At 47.2% G+C, this 18,023-nt stretch overlaps 2 protein-coding genes across 12 annotated transcripts; one reads left to right on the forward strand and one right to left on the reverse strand.

The window, feature by feature from the left end:
• Window positions 1–791: 791 nt before the first annotated feature.
• LOC148810816 (ATPase MORC2A-like) lies at window positions 792–14,122 on the reverse strand. 11 transcript variants are annotated; one of them, XM_088908856.1, is made up of 7 exons: window positions 11,660–12,642; window positions 8,699–8,811; window positions 7,403–7,600; window positions 6,287–6,347; window positions 4,220–5,423; window positions 3,030–3,123; window positions 792–2,707 (listed from the first exon to the last, which is right to left on the reverse strand). In XM_088908856.1, the coding sequence occupies exons 5-7, from the start codon at window positions 4,363–4,365 to the stop codon at window positions 2,372–2,374; spliced, it is 576 nt and encodes a 191-aa protein (XP_088764982.1). In that variant the 5' UTR covers window positions 4,366–5,423; window positions 6,287–6,347; window positions 7,403–7,600; window positions 8,699–8,811; window positions 11,660–12,642; the 3' UTR covers window positions 792–2,371. The 11 variants fall into 11 exon arrangements, with proteins under 11 accessions (XP_088764982.1, XP_088764980.1, XP_088764979.1 ...); XM_088908854.1 differs by having other exon boundaries at window positions 8,699–8,987; XM_088908853.1 differs by having other exon boundaries at window positions 4,220–4,396; window positions 5,286–5,423; window positions 8,699–12,642.
• Window positions 14,123–16,730: 2,608 nt separating this feature from the next.
• LOC148810817 (apelin receptor A-like) lies at window positions 16,731–17,300 on the forward strand. Its single transcript, XM_088908847.1, has one exon. It carries the CDS (start codon window positions 16,731–16,733, stop codon window positions 17,298–17,300), a length of 570 nt encoding a protein of 189 aa, XP_088764973.1.
• The last annotated feature ends 723 nt before the right edge of the window (window positions 17,301–18,023 follow it).

The raw sequence follows: 18,023 nt of genomic DNA on the forward strand, positions 1-18,023 counted from the left end.
ATTGTATACTGAACTGTACGCACATTAGCCTGTTTCTGGGTAATCTGAAATTGAAATGATCCTCCTTCAATGTGTTGAACACAACCATGAGTTGGAATTTGGTGTATTAATCAGATTGGACTGAAATAAAAACATTATACTGATAATCCAGTAAACACTTTGGCTTGAGGGCATCCCTGTGGAGGTAGCCCACACTTTTGGTTGATAAACTGTATTTCTTTTGAAGGTGTTGAACTGTCCTCTCAACATGAACATGGACAGTTAACAGATCCCAGCAGGCAGACTGTTCAGGCTGCAAATCACAGAACCCAAGAAACGTATATGGGTCAATCAGGCTGGATTACAACGGTTAACAGGCTGTAATCAAAACTGAGAACAGGCAACAACAAAGATGGACTGTTAACACTAGTTATACAGTTTACACTTTACAGATAGTATTATTTCCTGACCTATTCATATACATGCTCTAATCTTGTTAAGGGAACAATTGTGGCACTATTTCTTGTGCCTTTAACAGACCCCAAAAGAGCAAAATCTGATCCTGCTGGGCTCAAACGTAGCTAGAAAAACTATAATTTAAAGCTGGGAAACTAACAATGATCCTTTCATCTGCAAGTGGATTTATAGCACAAAACTGTGTAGAAGTTTCCTGTATTAAACCCAGACTTCAATCCACCTGTTCACAGACATTTCCCCATCTAGATCGAAGGCTGCTTTCCGCAGTGAGGAGTAAAAGCTTCTGACAAACGGAAAACAGCAGTCAAAAAACCAGCGGGAAATTGCACCCTGCATTTAGTTAAAAGTTTGGATTTAATTTGGAGAACAGGTGACTGCATCAAGAATAAAAATCAGAGTACAGATGGTATTTCACAAGACGACAGCCTCAAAGAAACCCTGTTATCTTATGCACATCATCACAGTAGACTATGATGGCTAACATCCTTGAAATCAGCTACAGTTGGAAAAAATCCAGAATGATTAGTTCGCAGTTATTACCTGCTCTGTTTTTGTATGGCTATTTAAAAACCCTGTGGTATATACAAAGCAGTCTTACCTTACTTTGAAAATCTGTTTTTTTAACAGCAGATGCAACAATGGGAGTGCGATAGTGACTTTCTGACAATGGTCATTACTGGTTTAGCTTTAGTCTGAGCAAGACCTGACGTGAAGTTGTCACAGACAACAACAAACAGTCCAAAGAAAGCTTACGTTATTTTAGGTAAAATGTAGAAATTTTGAACTGTGATAACTAAAAATTAGGAATTTAAAAACCGTGGGGAAGGTGATGCGCTTTTCATAAACAGTCGTCCAACAGAAATATGTTAACAGACTGGAGCTCAGCTGTAAAAGTCACATTTTCCCTGGGTCCAGGAGAACACCACAGCCATCCAGGCAAGGTATCTTAGTTTCTTTGGAAGCAGAAGACGGTTCTCCCAGCTCAGCTCAATCTCCGTAGGCTACTTTGGTCCACAACCAAACAGCATCCTCCAGCCTCCTCTGCCCTTTCAATTGGCTGTCCTTAAAAGTTGAATGCAGTGTAGTTTTTGTTACCTTGGTACAATTAATGCCATTTAGCGTTATTCCTCCATCCCCGCTTAGCCACAGATTAGCGAAAGCAGATTCGCTTTCAGGCTCGGGGTGGGTTGGTGAGCACTGCCCACACAGGGAGGGTGGTGCCAGCCCTGTTCCCTGCAGGAGAGAGCTTCTGCAAAAAAAAAAGCAGTCTTTCTGCTCCTTTGCTTCCAAAGTGCTGCTGCAACCAGCCACTGACCCACCACTGCGATGCCCCCTTCTCCTGGACCCTCCAGTGCCACTGCCCACAAACGCCTTGGTCTCTAGGAATGCAGAACAATGTAAGAGAAGAACAGACGACTCCAGGAAGTGGAACAGGGTGAACGGGCCCAAGCCAGCTATGCTGTCTGTGATCAGTCCCTTTGGCTGACGTAAGAAGTAGGCGTCTCTTAATCTCCCTTAGTAAGCAGATCTTCAATGTAGGCGTCCAGCTCATCATCCGTGTTGATATCGATGTCCCGCAAGGTAGAGGATTAAATTAAGCCAAAGCTGTGGTGCCTGCTATTCGGCACAATGCAGCCAAAAATTATAGCGGAACTGCTGAAAATCTACATTTGAATTCGTAATGTGAAGTGAAAAGAGTCACTTCCAAACAAAAGTATCGGATCTGACAGTCAAGAGTACAGTCTGGTGCGTCTCGTAAAGGGAGAAAATACCCTTTAGGGATTTCAGAAACGTGTGCTTGCTAACAACATTCGATGAACAAAGAAAATAAAACTATTATTTACTTTAAAAGCAGTAGCATTTGCCCCAGCAAGGTAATTCAGCTGGACAGCCTGAAAGATATATCCAAGGTGCTTCACGCCAACTGAATAGGTCTAAACCTTGGATACAGTGGGTGCCACTTTCCCAGCAGTGGCCTGATAATTCTTACGAGCTGTCCCGTGTCCAGGCAGCGAGTGAACAGCGCGTGGGAGCCCAGCCCTGGCTGCAGCGCTGCTCTCACCTCCTGCACTTTCTGCAGCAGAGCCACGATGTTGGTGCGCAGTTTCTGCAGCTTCTCCTCCGTCTCGCGGAGCCTGGCTTCGGCGCTGTTGCTCTTCTCCACCACGGCCCGGGCCCGCGCGTCTGCGTGGCTCTGGTAGGAATTGCACAGCGTCTGCAGCCCCAGCTCGTACTGCTGGAAATACTCCTTCTGTGGAGGCAGGGCACGGCGCAGGCGTCAGCCCAGCTGCCCCACCCGAGACCGTCGCGTATTAAGATATAATATCTAACTTATGCTTACAATTTCCTCACAAACACAAATATTTATGTGTTAAATTCAACTTTCTAGAGTTTTCATATTTAGAATATGTAAGAAGGTGTAATAACCGCTAGTCAATTATATAACCAACAATGCTGTCTTCCAGTGTTCCCTGGTGAACCCTGGACGTCCCCCCATGCCCTGTTGATGAATGGTTATCTAACGGCAGCCTCGTGTCAGCAGGCTCTCTGCTCAATCCCAGAGTGCTCCCTACCATTGGGAAAGCCACCAGCTCCTCTGCAGTCATGGTGTTGACATCATCCTTAGGGATCTGGAAATCCGGAGGGAAAAAGTACCGTAGCAACATCCTGGAAGGATTAAGGCAAAGGGAAATATGTTACAGAATTGTGTCTGCAACCATAAGAATCTTTAAAGTACAGGAAAGATATTAATATGCTATGGAGAAGACTGAAGGAAAAGTACATAAACACTTGGTTCTCCGAACTTGGAATAATCAGAGCACTTTTCACTAGTCCATTGAAAAAATGTGGATTACCTGAGAACACGAGTCCCCAGTGGTCTCATTTGTAGGTGTATGAAATACCAAGGCTTCACAGAACAGTCTGCAGGGTAACTGTGTTTGAAGAGGCGAACTAACTTTGCAATCGCCCTGTACATCTCTATATATACGGGAGCCAGACACTCCTGCACAGCTGAACCGGTACAGAGAGATGCTCCGAGTGCAGACGATTCAGGCGTCGTGGTGAGGCGGAGAAGAATCTCTCCGCGGATCAGCGCCTCCAGCGATGGGAAGCTGCAAGCCGGCGGTGATGTTAGTCAGGGAGGCAATGTGCACTAGCCCTCTCCCTTAAGGCCCTGTGCCTCGTGCCACAAGGTGGCCCGCTCGAGGGACGAGCGCGTCAGAGGAACAAGCGTGTCCTTCCTCATGGGTCCTGCACAGTGCAGAAATTACTACTGGCACTTCCAAATCGGATGGGGATAAAAGGAATAAAAAACCGCTGAAGGGGCAGCATGGTTATCATTCTTTCAAGTAGGGTGCTACAACAGCATGCTTAGGCTGCAATGGAACAAGTAAAGAATGGAATAAACCTTTACTTGTTCCGTGGTTATCATTAGCATTGCTGCCCCGGTTTAATTCCTACAGTGCTGTCTGCGTGGAGTTTGTATGTTCTCCCAGTGTTTGCATGGTTTTCCTCCCGCAGTCCAGAGACATACTGGTAGGTCAACTGGCCCTGGTGTGAGTGTGTGTCTGTGTGTGTCCTGCGATGGACTGGGTCCAGACTGTACCCTACCTTTTGCCTGCTGCCTGCCAAAATAGGCCCCAGCTGCCCTGTGACCCTGATGATAAAGTGGTTAGAAAAGGGGAGGATGCCACAGAGGTCCGGAAGCCCCAGGATCGGTCGGATACCCTCTCCGCAGCCTGTTACTCAGCCCCTGGCCTACCTCATCCTCACAACCAGGCTCTCGATGACTTCCCGGCTGGCCGTGGGCTGGGTGGTGTCGGGCTCCATTCGGGTGGGGGCTCCTTCCTCCTTCTCCATGTCCTCCAAGGTGTTGGGACTCTGGGACTCGGGCGTTGGAGGACGCATCAGCCGCACATCATCACTGCCCTTCAGCACCCTGCCAGCAAGACCGTGAGAAGGGCAGCAGCATCACGGACAACATCCCTGGGCTCTGGAGGACTGGTAACCACTTCTTTTCTTTGGCTATTTCATACCCCGCTTTGGAAGGCAGGCAGCTCAAGTACATTCAAGACAGTTGTGCTGTTGCTGCCGCCAAGACACGTTCCGTTTTATTGAAAATTGTCTGTCCACCAATTGCACCTTGCCTTAGACAATTCCTAGTGAGCAGGCTCAGGGTTGCCGATCAACGCCTGGCGAGCAGGATCAGCTAGATCAGCGTTGCCTATCCTCAGGATCGTGGTTGCATATCTAGCCTCAACATGGCAGCATGTTTAAATCACTTTTCACGTACAGCTCATCTGTACACCACAGAAAACTAGAATATCAGGTTATTCTAAAACCTTTCCAACTGGATTAGTAATTGTTATGGACATATTACAGAAAGCACTGTGTTGCTTACATTACCCTTGTCAAAAAGACCTTGATTAATGTAACCAGCATGACTATTTTATAGAAATGGAAAGAATTCAATTATTCAAAGAAGCTCTTGCCCAAATGTGCAAAAAGGTCAAAGAAAGTGTGCCATGAGAATAAACTCCACACCATTGCCTGCTGCTTCTATTTGTGTGAAGTGACAATGCATTGCTTTGTGTGCGTGGCCTCCAAAACGTTCCGCAGCAGGGTTCAAATATTTCAGGGTTAACCTCGGAACAGGTCATTTTTTACCATTTCCCCTACTGTGAACCAGTGCTCTGCAGAAAAACCTTGAAGAAATCCCTGAAATCGGAGATGGCAATCCGACACCGTTATCCGTCTACCTGCTGGTTTACTCCAACCATATTGTAAGGAACTCGGGAAAGCCTTCCCGAAGGGAAAAGGATACTTACCACCTGCTACGAGGGGTGATGGCAGTGGGCACGTAGTCAAACTTCACTTTCCAGAGAACGCCCTGCTTGCCAGCTTGCACAGACGAGACGCGGCCGGTGAACCACTCCTTGTTCACCTTCACTTCCACTAGTAAGCCTCTATCAGCAGACAAAGGGGACACTGTAGGCGGCCTGAAAGAGCGACCCTGCAATGACTCGCGCCCTTCACCTCTGCGAGCACAATCACGCACGGTCCAAACGAGGATGCCGCAGTGGAGGCAGAATTCTTATATTACAGTACACCCTCAGCTCAGTGGGCTAATAAATGAGAAGAGGTGTCTGTTATTGCCAAATGTCTGCTTAATCATGAATGTTTTTTTTTCATTTTTTTCTCAAAATATGCTATGACAAAAAATACATATACAACACGCAACTAACACCCGTGTAAGCAACTGATGTAGAAGGGCTTTTATTTAACTAGGCTCTGTGTGCCCCTTTGCTGTATTCTAATCCCTCATTGTAGCTTGTGTAATTCTGCTTTTCCTCTCATTGTTTTTCTGTAAAGCGCTTTGACAAGCCAATTGTAAGGGAGTGATATAAAATAAAGTTTATTATTGTCATTAGGGCTCCATTGGTATTCCTGAATTTTAAATCTATGTAGTATTTATTTTTACCTTGTTTTATTATGTATGCATCTTACAGATTATTTTTTTACATGGTTAGCATTATTTTAGAATTTACTTTTTAAAACGTACGAGTATTAAAAAAAATTGTTAAAGCATCTGAAACACAAACAAGACCCACCATGAGCAATTTGCCCACCCTTTACCTGCTCCATTGCCATTCATGGCTTTTAAATCTATTTAAAAGTATGCTGTACAAGAACATGTTACACTATCTAATGTTCAGTTAAAGCAAAGGTTTACTGGTCTGAGTCACTCTGGCCAGGCTCTCCCACTGGCTGGGCTGCAGTGTCTTAACATTCCTCCTGTGGATTCCTACAGCTCTCTAGAGCTGCTCACCTTTCTTTGCTGCCTTGAGATCCACTCCTGCTTCTTCTTCCTCTTCATTGCTGTCCGTGATCTGCCAACACAAGAGACAAGCCTGGCATTAAGCACAGCAGGGTCTGGCTCTGGAAATGAAACCACTAGCTGATGTCTCAAACGCCAGAGCAAATCTTTCCCCACCGTAGCCCCAGAGCCTCCAGGTTTCCACTCCAGATGAGCTCTCCAGCTGCTTAACTGAACCCTAAGTGAAGGTAATAATTTGGTTCATCAGATCCTGTCGACTACGAGGAGAGGAGGGCTAAAAAATGCCTTTAAATGCACTCCAAATGGGTACAGGTTTCAAGTTACTTTTGTTTTTGTTCTTACCATCTTCCGACGTTCAAGAACAGAAATGCATCAAAAGCTTCAATTAGTTTAAACTTCAGGTTCAATTAAATAACCAAGAGCTCAGAGCTCGGATAGGACACCGCGTGCTAGAGAAAGCGAAAGCTGGCGTTCTCTCACCAGCACAAAGAATTCATCAAATTCTTTATCTAAATACACCACAATCTGGATACTCAGATGTATGAATACCAAGAACCTTTATCATATCTAGATAATTTATCAGGGCGCCGGATGCATGTGTAGTGCCGGATGTGTAGTATTTGGGATGTTTTGCTCCCCAAAACAATTGCCACAGCCAACTAGATCTTTTCTTTCTGGCTTTATGTTTTTTTTACTGCTGTATAGTACATCATTTTGGCAAAAGGCAGTGGTTCATCATAAGGAGTCATCATCACAAAGGAAAATTTGCGAAGCAAAGCTATAAAATGTCATCACCTCTAGACACGGAAAGTGTCAGGTGCACCAAGCTGTAACAGAAATGTTTTAGCTACCGACATCATTGCCAATCTTGGCTAAAAAACTGCGATAGCGCGTCCACGTTTCCAGTATCGCATGACGTCAGCTTGAGACCCACAGAACTGCAGAATTGCGGGCCTTGCCTGCCAGAGAGAGGGCTGCAGGACGAGCCACACGCCAGGCTCTGCTGCAGCGACTGAGACCAGACACCGCCGCCTGTCTGTGCTGGGGGAAGGAGGCTACCGCCTAGAGGGCTTTTCGGAACCGCGCCCCGTCGGGGGATCAGCGTACCTCCACCACCACACTGCTCTGGGCTCTCCGAGCGCTTGGCTCGGCCGCTGCTCTGAACACCTGGGGCGCAATTGCAGCCGCCAGCCTGTTTTTGCCAGAGCTTGGCCTTTTCTCTTCTTCCTCCTCCTCCTCCTCCTCCGTGCTCTCAGCAGGAGGGAGTGTCCTCCGTCTGGAGCCAGGCATCTGCTTCCCAGCGCTCTGCAGATTCAAGGACAGCACATCGCACGTGACTCCGGAGAAGGGGCAGTCCAGTACAACACCCGCCACCAGAACAGACAGGGGAGCTTAGGGATGTGCAGAAACCTCAGGCCCTCACCTTCCCCACGTTGATATAATATTATCATTATTCAAGGTCCAACTGCGACGCCTTTAACATTTCCATTGGTTAAGCACACCGCGCTGCAGGAAAGTCCATCGTTCAGATGAGATATTAAGCAGACATCCCGACGAGCTGGTCATTAAAGATGCAGAGGCACTGTGCTTAAAAGCAGGGATGCTACCCGTGATGTCCTAGCTAAATTTCACTCTGGCTTTCAACCATTTCCATAAATCCATCAGAATGAACAGTGAAACACACCTCAAAAGACACAGGTGAAAACTAAGCAAAAGTCCAGTTAAAACCAAACAACGACTGGGCTCCTTTGCCCAAAGTCTGTCATCTTGTGTTCTTAATTTAGTCTTTAGTCTTAAAACACCCCCTTAATGCCACAGAAGGGAGTTCTCATATCTCTACCTGATCTGCCGCATAGTGTTGAAAAAGGGCGAGAGGCATCACCCAAGAAGGTGCAGCACTTCAGTGGGTGATAAAGTGGGTTTCCTGGAAACATGTAAATCGCTATATAAATGCAATTATTGCTACTATCCATGCAGTCCTTCTCTCTGTTTGTAAATGTACCCAATTTCCCCAGCCTTTGTGATGCACAGGGTTTATTTTAGTTCAAAGGAATCCTGGGTCGTGGTTGTTTGCCTGTTGGCCACAGGGGGGCGCGTGTCTGCGGAGCAAGGGGGTGTGAGCAGAGTCGGGGAAGAGCGCAGTACACTCCCTCCACCACCACGCTGCCCTCCGCTGTCTGCGCCCTGAGCTCCGTCACTCTCCCACTCTTCTGCTTCACCGCAGGTGCCGAGCCGGTCACCTTCGTCTTCTTGGGCTGCGGCTCCTCCTCCTCCTCCTCCTCGCTGTTCTCTGCCTGGGGGGGGGGGCTCTCTTGCGCTGGCTCCCTGCGGGCGTTGCCTGCTTTGCTGTGCTCTGTGCGGCGGAGGGAGAAGAGGGGAGAAGGGCTCATTCAAGGCTCATACCTCTTTGCTCGGGAGCCGACAGCAGCTGGCCGTCAGCGGGAACGCTCCCCCTCTGCATGAGCAGGCTCGTACTCAGCTTGTACGCCGCAGTGTGTCAGAGCCGTCACAATCACCTACAACACATACTTCTTACACACCCAAGGAGCACAGATCAGACCACATACTCACCTAGAAATAAAGAACCCCAAAATTATATTGGTGTCCTGTGCTGATTATTCTTTGCCAGGCTTCCCTGCTGCATAGTCAACGTCCCGGTGCCTATCAACCCTTCACCCCCTTGACTGCCTCCCTAAAAAGGACAGCACTTAAGTTTGCCATCATCTGGGAAAAGACTTCTGGAGTTAAGGAGATCGCATTACAGACAGACTTGGGTTCATGAAAAGGATTAGTGTGCACCCCAGCATTGGCCCTACGACTTCTGCGTGGAACAGGAGTAGGTACATTTACTACACGGTCACAAGGAGAGAAGCTGGTAGTAGGCTCAGCCCTAGAAGGCTCGGTGTCAGACTCAGTCCTAACCTGCACAGCACCTGTAGATTCAGGAGCAGGTTCAAACCTAAGAGGCTCAGAGAACACTTCTGATTCACTACCACAGAGATCCTCATCACTAGCAACATCTAATGACTCAGGGAACACCTCCCGAGTTAATCTTGGAAGCGAAACCTCCTCCAACACTACAAACTCTGGCGGAGACTCTGAAAGGGTACTAACAGACGTTCCTGTGGGGGACTGGTTTCTAACACACCTGGGGGCTGGGACAGGGCCCACACATGGCCTTAAATTAACCCTGTGTACCCGCTTTATAGGACCACCTTCCAATGGTTCCACTGTGTGTGTCGTACCCTGCACCTCTACCACCCTATACACAGTAGGTCCCCAAGCATCCTGTATCTTATTTCTGCCCAACGGTCTGTGTCTCAGATAAACCAGCTGACCTACACTGACTGGGGGAAAGAACACTTTGTCTTCTTGCAGTGCAACTCTTTCCGCAGCTTTTTGTTCTGCGTACTCTTTAGCTCGGGCATGTGCTTCGTTCAACCGTTCCTGGTGGACCACCAGCCAATCATGTCTTTTATCCAGCACCTCCTCCTGGCCCAGTAACGCATCAACAGGTAAGTGAGGATGCACTCCGTACAGAAGGAAGTAAGGCGAATATCCCGTACTAGCGTGAGGTGTCACATTGTAGGCATAGACTAACTCCGGCAGATGTTCTGGCCAACGGCGCTTCTTCTCAGGAGGCAACGTGCGTAAAAGGTCATGTAGGGTCCTGTTGAACCGTTCACAGTGTGGGTTTCCTTGAGGATGGAAAGGACTGGTGCGTGTTTTCTTCACTCCGTAAAGTTTACACAGCTCTGCAACTACCTGACTCTCAAAGGTTTTTCCCTGGTCACGATGCAACCTTTCAGGGCATACAAATTTCATAAACCATTCTTTCAGGAGGACTTTTGCTGTAGTGTCTGCCTTCTGATCACGAGTCGGGAAAGCCTGTGTAAACTTGGTAAACACGTCAGTAACTACCAACACGTTCTCCCGCCCATCAGAGGCTGGCTCGAGGACCGTGTAGTCGACAGCGACAACCTCTAAAGGCCTAGTAGCTATAAATGGTTTGATGGGTGCCTGGATTTTTGGCTGTGGCATTTTGGTCAGGATACACCATTGACACTTCTTGACCCACTGTTCCACATCATTATACATGCCCACCCAAAAGCATCTCTGTCTCAACAGATTCTGAGTGCGTTCAATTCCTTGATGACCCATCTGGTCATGTACACTTTCCAATATTTGATCTTTCATACAATCAGGCAGGAGGAGTTGGAAACATTCACCAACATGAGGATCTTCGATCACCCTGTACAATAGCCCATCAAGCTCTCGCACCCGGTGCCACTGTTTCAACAAAGACAAGGTAGATTTAGGCAACTTTGATCTCTCCTTATTCCCTGGTTTTCTCTACTTATTCCAGAACATCCGGAAAGCACTGAGAGAGGGATCAGCATCTTGAAACCGACGGAGCTCCTTCTTTGTATACCCTGGGAAAGTTTGGGTGTTACTCTGTGACTTGTTCAAGTTATCACAATCCACTCCCGCTTCCAAAACACGGATCTGTCTTATTTTGCAGCATTTCATACCGGCTGCCACCAAATCTGGCTCCAGGGGTGTGCCTCTGCTGACAACATTACAGATAGCCACACAATCATCATATTCGACATCATCAGGGTCAGGTTCAGGCTCCCCTGCAAATGGCTGCCTAGAGAGGGCATCAGCAGCAGTGTTGCAGCGTCCTGGGCGATAGAGATAAATCCCTAACCCCCTCTATGAACTGATCTCGGATAGCTCGCTTCTCATCCGACACTACATCAGGCGATACCTTTAACACAGCGCCGAGCATGCGAGAGAGAGAATGAGAGTAATTGCAAAGATCTTCCCCCTCCCTTTGCTTACAGCCATAAAAGGCTTGCAACAGTTGGGAAACACTGCGCTTCTCCCTGAAAGCATGTCTGAGGTAACTGAATATATCACTGACCTGTCTAGATTCACCACCCATACGTAAACGTACTTCTTCTAGGGCCGGACCCTTCAACAATGATAACACAAGGTCATACTGCTCAGCAGGAGTCTGTTCCCTGGCTCTGATTACTCGTTCAACTTCTTCGATAAACTCGTCAACGGAGCAACCATCTTTAGTTATATCACCACTAAAAGGCTGTACATTACGTTCTCTAGGTACATACACATATGAACGTTTTGGTTCAGGACCCAGTGCAGCAATAGTGGCCATGGCTTGGTCATATTTTCTAACTAGGTCTTCTACTTGAGACCTCAAGTCATGGAGGTTGTCACCATTACCATTCTCCGTAACTACACGACCATCAACTGCTGCACCATCATCCCTGTCATCACCTGACATTTTGGGAACTGTTCACAAACACAGTCTCTGTGCAAACATCAATCTTGGAATACCACAGTTCAGCAGATGAGTCTGAAGAGACAAGAAGACGTCCTCCACTGGCCGTTGGTGTCGTCTGGTTCCCAGCACACTGGCCACTGGACCTCTGGACCTGGCCTTCTCCGTCCGTTATCAGCCTCCTTGGACAGCTGTCTTCACCACTACCGTATTTTATGCACCACCGCTTTACTGTGAGAGTCAGAACCCCCAGACTATCAGAAACCCCACTCCTGGTACCAAAATTGTGTAGCCTGGCAAAGAATAATCAGCACAGGACACCAATATAATTTTGGGGTTCTTTATTTCTAGGTGAGTATGTGGTCTGATCTGTTCTTAGTTTAAAAAACAAAAATAAAATAACAAAAGAAATGACATATAACAATATTTTTATATACACACAATACGGCAGTGGTTCTTTCACGCAGAGGGGAAAACAAAGAAAACATGTTTAGTTTTACAGTTTTTTACATTCCATCTGACCATTACAGAAACGCATCTACACTGAACAACAAAAAAATAAATAAATTACATCACAGTTGAAGTTCAAACAACTCACCACGCAGCGCGGGCAGAAATAAGCCGCTCCCAGGCTGCGCGGGTCACCTCTCAGCCCTCCCTGAGAACTACATTACGACCATAATTAGTATCATACTTACAATTGCGTACACTTAACAAACGGTGCTAAACATAAATCTCTGTAAAGAACGAAGGAACAGAAAATACAAGGAGCATGTGAAACCCATTACTTACAAATCAATAAACAGATATCCCCAGCCCGAGTAGTTGTCTAAAAACTGGCTACCGCCTCAGTGTACTCCGTTAAAATCTAATATCCATCTCGCTACTCTTGTCTCAATCCTATGAAGTGCCCCTTTATACTCATTTAGGGGGTAAATAGGGCAACAACACCGTATTTACCGTTACAACTCCCTAGTAATTTCGGGGTCTTTTAACGGTAACTCACTGCTTCTGAGTCCCTACTGCCCATGCGCAGAACGCTGAACTCACCTGACAGGAGCCGCCAGCTAAGAGGTAGCGCCATCTAGTGGATTTGGCATAACAGGCCGCTATTCACCGCTGGGTCACATACAAAATACCGAATATGTCAAAAACAGCTCTGGATAATCGAAACCGCAAAAGCACATCAGATTTACTGAGTGCTCCTTGGGTGTGTAAGAAGTATGTGTTGTAGGTGATTGTGACGGCTCTGACACACTGCGGCGTACAAGCTGAGTACGAGCCTGCTCATGCAGAGGGGGAGCGTTCCCGCTGACGGCCAGCTGCTGTCGGCTCCCGAGCAAAGAGGTATGAGCCTTGTATGAGCCCTTCTCCCCTCTTCTCCCTCCGCCGCACAGAGCACAGCAAAGCAGGCAACGCCCGCAGGGAGCCAGCGCAAGAGAGCCCCCCCCCCCAGGCAGAGAACAGCGAGGAGGAGGAGCCGCAGCCCAAGAAGACGAAGGTGACCGGCTCGGCGCCTGCGGTGAATCAGAAGAGTGGGAGAGTGACGGAGCTCAGGGCGCAGACAGCGGAGGGCAGCGTGGTGGTGGAGGGAGTGTACTGCGCTCTTCCCCGACTCTGCTCACACCCCCTTGCTCCGCAGACACGCGCCCCCCTGTGGCCAACAGGCAAACAACCACGACCCAGGATTCCTTTGAACTAAAATAAACCCTGTGCATCACAAAGGCTGGGGAAATTGGGTACATTTACAAACAGAGAGAAGGACTGCATGGATAGTAGCAATAATTGCATTTATATAGCGGGTATTTAGGGTGTAAATAGGGCAACAACACCGTATATACCGTTACAACTCCCTAGTAATTTCGGGTTCTTTTAACGGTAACTCACCGCTGGGTCACATGTATAAAGACAACTCAGTCTTTCAATGAACTGACAAAACACAACATTGCAACCGAAAACGAATGCGGCAAACCTCACAAGAGAAATGAGCATGTGGCATGTTTCCACCTATCCCCCCCTTTTCTAACCGATCTATCCAGTACAGGGTCAGAGAGGAGCCGGAGTCTATCCCAGCAAGCAGCGGGTGCAAGACAAGGCACACCCTGGACAGGTCGCCAGTCCATCACAGGACACTCACACACACTCATGCCAAGCGACAATTCTCCCAGAATCCAATGAATCCACCAGCATGTCTTTGGACTGTGGGAGGAAAATGGAGCACCCAGAGGAAACCCACGTGCTATGAGGCATCAATACTAAAAACTGCGTCACTGGGATATCCATGACATATTTGAATATGGAACAAGTAAAGGTTTATTTGCTGACGCAGCTACTTACTTGAACATATTTGTATATGTGCAGATTTTCATACAATTAACATCCATTATGAATGCTGACAGGTAACTGTTTTACACACAAACAGAGGATTAAATCCACAGCAAGGCTTGTACTCACTGGGGTCCATTCCAGTCCCATCGTCAAGGAAACACAGCATGAACCCACCACGCAGCTCCGGCTTCTTCTCTGGAGAGGAGAGGACAGAAAGTGGGCCAGAGAGATAACACCGCCCTGCTCTACAGAGACAGACACTTACTCCTGACAGCATGAGGAGCTTACGGATGAGGCTTACCCACTTTTGACATACACGTACCGAAAATGACCTACGATTCTGGCCTTTTATGTGAACTTGCTTGTTTTAGCCAGTTCAGCTACTCAGAAGGTGAGCACCTAGCAATTTAAAATACGTTACCCACTTTCGAAAACTCGTAAGATAGATGCATTAAGACTTGCAAATTAAATATTTTCATAAAATTAGAGCTATGAACCCTCTGCCTCATTTGGAAACGGGGATGAATCTCTCCAAACGTGATTAACTGGAGCAATATATACAGAACAAAAGTCAACAGGTGACTTCAAAGTCAGTTTAAAATAAAACATAGAAGCACCCCACAATCTGGCCAGAACAATAAAACGATTGGCAAGAGCAAAATTGGATTTAAAATCCATTGAGAGTGAGAGTGAGAGTTTTAATTTGCTAAGGTATGCACAGCAAAAACATAAACCTACCAAATTGCTAAGGTTCAAGACTGTGAGCCGCTGAGCTTTATATTTCTAAATTAACCTGATGAAATGAGGCATGAAGAAGATGGTGACAGCAACAGGCGATTCCACATTACAAACAGATGGAGGCTTATGTCCTGACAACATACTTTCCATTTATTAGTCAGAACCCTTCCTACTGCTTGCTAAGATAAGTGGCCACAAACTTAAAAGAGGCATAGAAGAAACTTTTTTTCGAAATATTTTCGACAAAAAATCTGCAAATACGGTTTTCGCTCTCAGGGCTCCTGTACTTCTGCAGCTGTTCCCTTTGCTGAGAGCTCTTTCATGAACACATCACATTACTCTGCTCTTTCTGCAAGCAGCGGCGGTCCTCATAATAACTACAGCACAGCCAGCGCCTGAGGAAACATAAAAACACCAAAACACCTTCCTCTCGGTTCAGATCACAAGTCAGAGTAACCGCCATACTCAGCTGTCAGACAAACAGACCATACTGTTTGAAGACACAGTACCAGAAACAGATGGTTGAGCGCAGTATGTGAAAACTACCTGTGTAGATGTCTATTCTTTTAGCATCCGCATCCCTGCAAAGACAAAACAACATTAGATATGCTCTGTGGGAAGTGGAAGAGGCAGCAGATAGATATTCTGTGGTTACAAATGACAGTTTCTGCACTACCTCAACTGATTTATGAACGGAACTAAACTTAACTAAGCTTAACATACCAACCTTCCCTTTGAGAACCTTGCGCTAAGCTGAACATCTACACAAACAGCGAGCCAGGATGAAAGGAAGAAAGCAGGCTAGAAAGAGGATTTGTACCTTGCGTTGTTCACAAGCTCAGCTAGGGCTCCAAACAGGAACTCGTGAGTGGTCCTGAAAGAGTGAAAAGAAATGACTGACTCAAATTATGCGACAACGATACTGAGTTTTTTAAAATAATAACTTGTCTTAGATAGATAGATACTTTATTGATCCCGTGAGGGAAATTGCAGTGCAACAGCAGCTTAACACACACAACACAGCCACAGTGTAACGAAATATATAATAATAGTACAATACATACAATACAGTACAAGAGTTACTCACAGTCCGGACGCACAAGAACAAACTAGAACAGAACAGTACACAGAAAATCGTATCACACATATGAATATAAATATAGATGTAACTATAGATATAAATATAAATGTATTGCACAGGTCCCTGGCATATATTGCACAAAAAGTGGTTGTAAACGGGAAAAAGAAAAAGAAAAAGAAAGAGAACAGATGTAGCAGTAGATGTGTAGATGCGTTTAGTCCAGAAACAGGTCACTGTCGATGTTGCCTCTGCCAAGACGCAAGGTGGATGCGTTGTACAGTCTTATGGCAGACGGCAAGAATGAATGTTCCACCAAGACTTGGCGGCAAGAACGGCAAGTCTTGGTGGAACAGCAAACTGCATTAGCCGAACAGGGGGCAGCCAAGGTCCACTGTAACTGCACTGACACTGGGGGCTGTGCAGGAGACATCTTGATAGTCCAGACAACCACATGGTCATTTTCGGGACCGTTTATACCAATACAGGACCACGATGCAGTGTGGTCCTGTAGTGGTATAGATAATGTGTAGATAATGGATGGGATACACGTTCACTCAGGCAGAGGACGGACCATTTAGAGTTACCCGGTAGCCTCAGACAACATTCCTACATTCCACTACGGAAGGTAACTGGAGCACCTCACTCACTGACTGTACTGACTGTATTGTATGTATTGTATTATTATTGTATCATTCGTTACACTATGCTGTGTTGACTGCATGAAGCTGCTGTTCCACTGCAATTTCCCTCACGGGATCAATAAAGTATCTATCTATCACCTGGAGCTTCCACATGGCCAAGAGAAAAAAACTGTAAATGCTACACGGAGAGCACGTCAAGACAGAATCAAACTCGAGACACTAGAGCCGAGAAGTGCAGTGTGTTCCAGTCCCAAGTCAGCCAAACAGGAAGCCATTCAGCCTGACTGGATCCACAGCAAATTTCAGGTTTTGCCAAAAACGCATAAAACGTGTGAGTGTATGCACCAACCCCCGACAGCTTTAGGACAGGAATTCAGCCACCCGCTGCTCTTAGAAGGAATTAAGGAGAGCAAGACCTCAAAGCGCCAACCACAGACATCACTGAATGTGCTGAATGACTCACATTGTCCAAAAACTCAGAGGTCACCGTTCTACTGCTTCATCGGCAGCACCGTCACCCGCCACTTCAACAACCTCCGCAAGGAGGACCAGAAGAAGCAGCGGCTGCTCAAGATCATCACCACCCTGGTGGTGGTCTTTGCCCTCTGCTGGACCCCCTTCCACGTGCTGAAGAGCCTGGATGCCTTCATCTACCTGAAGGTGCTTCCCCAGACCTGCGCCCTGCTGAGCGTCCTGCTGCACGCCCACCCGTACACCACCTGCCTGGCCTACGTCAACAGCTGCCTCAACCCCTTCCTCTACGCCTTCTTCGACCTGCGCTTCCGCTCGCAGTGCCTGTGCCTGCTCAACCTGAAGAAGGCCATGCACGGCCAGATGAGCTCGCTGTCGTCCACCCTCAGCACGCAGACCCAGAAGTCCGAGGTGCAGTCGCTGGCCACCAAGGTGTAGGGAGCCCCGCTCCTGGGGGCGACAGACTGTGTGCACGGAGCCGGCGCGCAGAAAAAAGCACGCGGTTCCCGGACTGAGATCACCTTCCCCCCATTGTGGGAGAAAGGGACTTTGAAAAACTGAAAACCCGGTCTGTTCGCTGGGCTGTAACACTTGGAAAACCCAATGTGTGGACTTGTTCTGTTATTGGGGTAAGCCCACGCGCTTATACCTGGGCTATGAGGGGTTCCCCCAACAAACAACGCTGGGGCCAGCTGGCTGTGCCTCCAGCCGCTTGCGTTGTACACATTTTTGAAAGAGGTAAATGTGTTTCAAAGACTTATTTTTTTCTGGCTTGCCTTTTTTTTAAAAAGAGTACATGCTGTAAATTGCCGTAAAGAATTCAACCAGGGCTGAATTCTGGACAGGAGGAGTGAGATGAGAGGGAGGTCATAAGTTGTTGGCAGTGAAGTTTCAGCCTGGTCACACTGGGAAAGAAAAATGTACCGAGTGTTTTCCAGGTTTTTTTGTGCTCTGTTGCTGTCGTACTGTTTCCTTAGCACTTGTTTTAAAGAAGAAAGATTGTGCAGCCCAGTCTCCACTTTTGCTAATCTGTGCTAATGAAGGAAAGGGGCCAGGGGCTGGTGAGTGTGATTAGAAGGAAGGTGTTGCAGTTGAATTAACATGTCGGACGACAGAGGTGGTCGGGCAGGCAGATGGCTGTTGCCAAATGTTTTTCTGGGA

This window comes from Atractosteus spatula (genome assembly GCF_055471065.1).
Source record: "Atractosteus spatula isolate fAtrSpa1 chromosome 17 unlocalized genomic scaffold, fAtrSpa1.hap1 SUPER_17_unloc_4, whole genome shotgun sequence".
Classification (NCBI taxonomy): Eukaryota; Metazoa; Chordata; class Actinopteri; order Semionotiformes; family Lepisosteidae; genus Atractosteus; species Atractosteus spatula.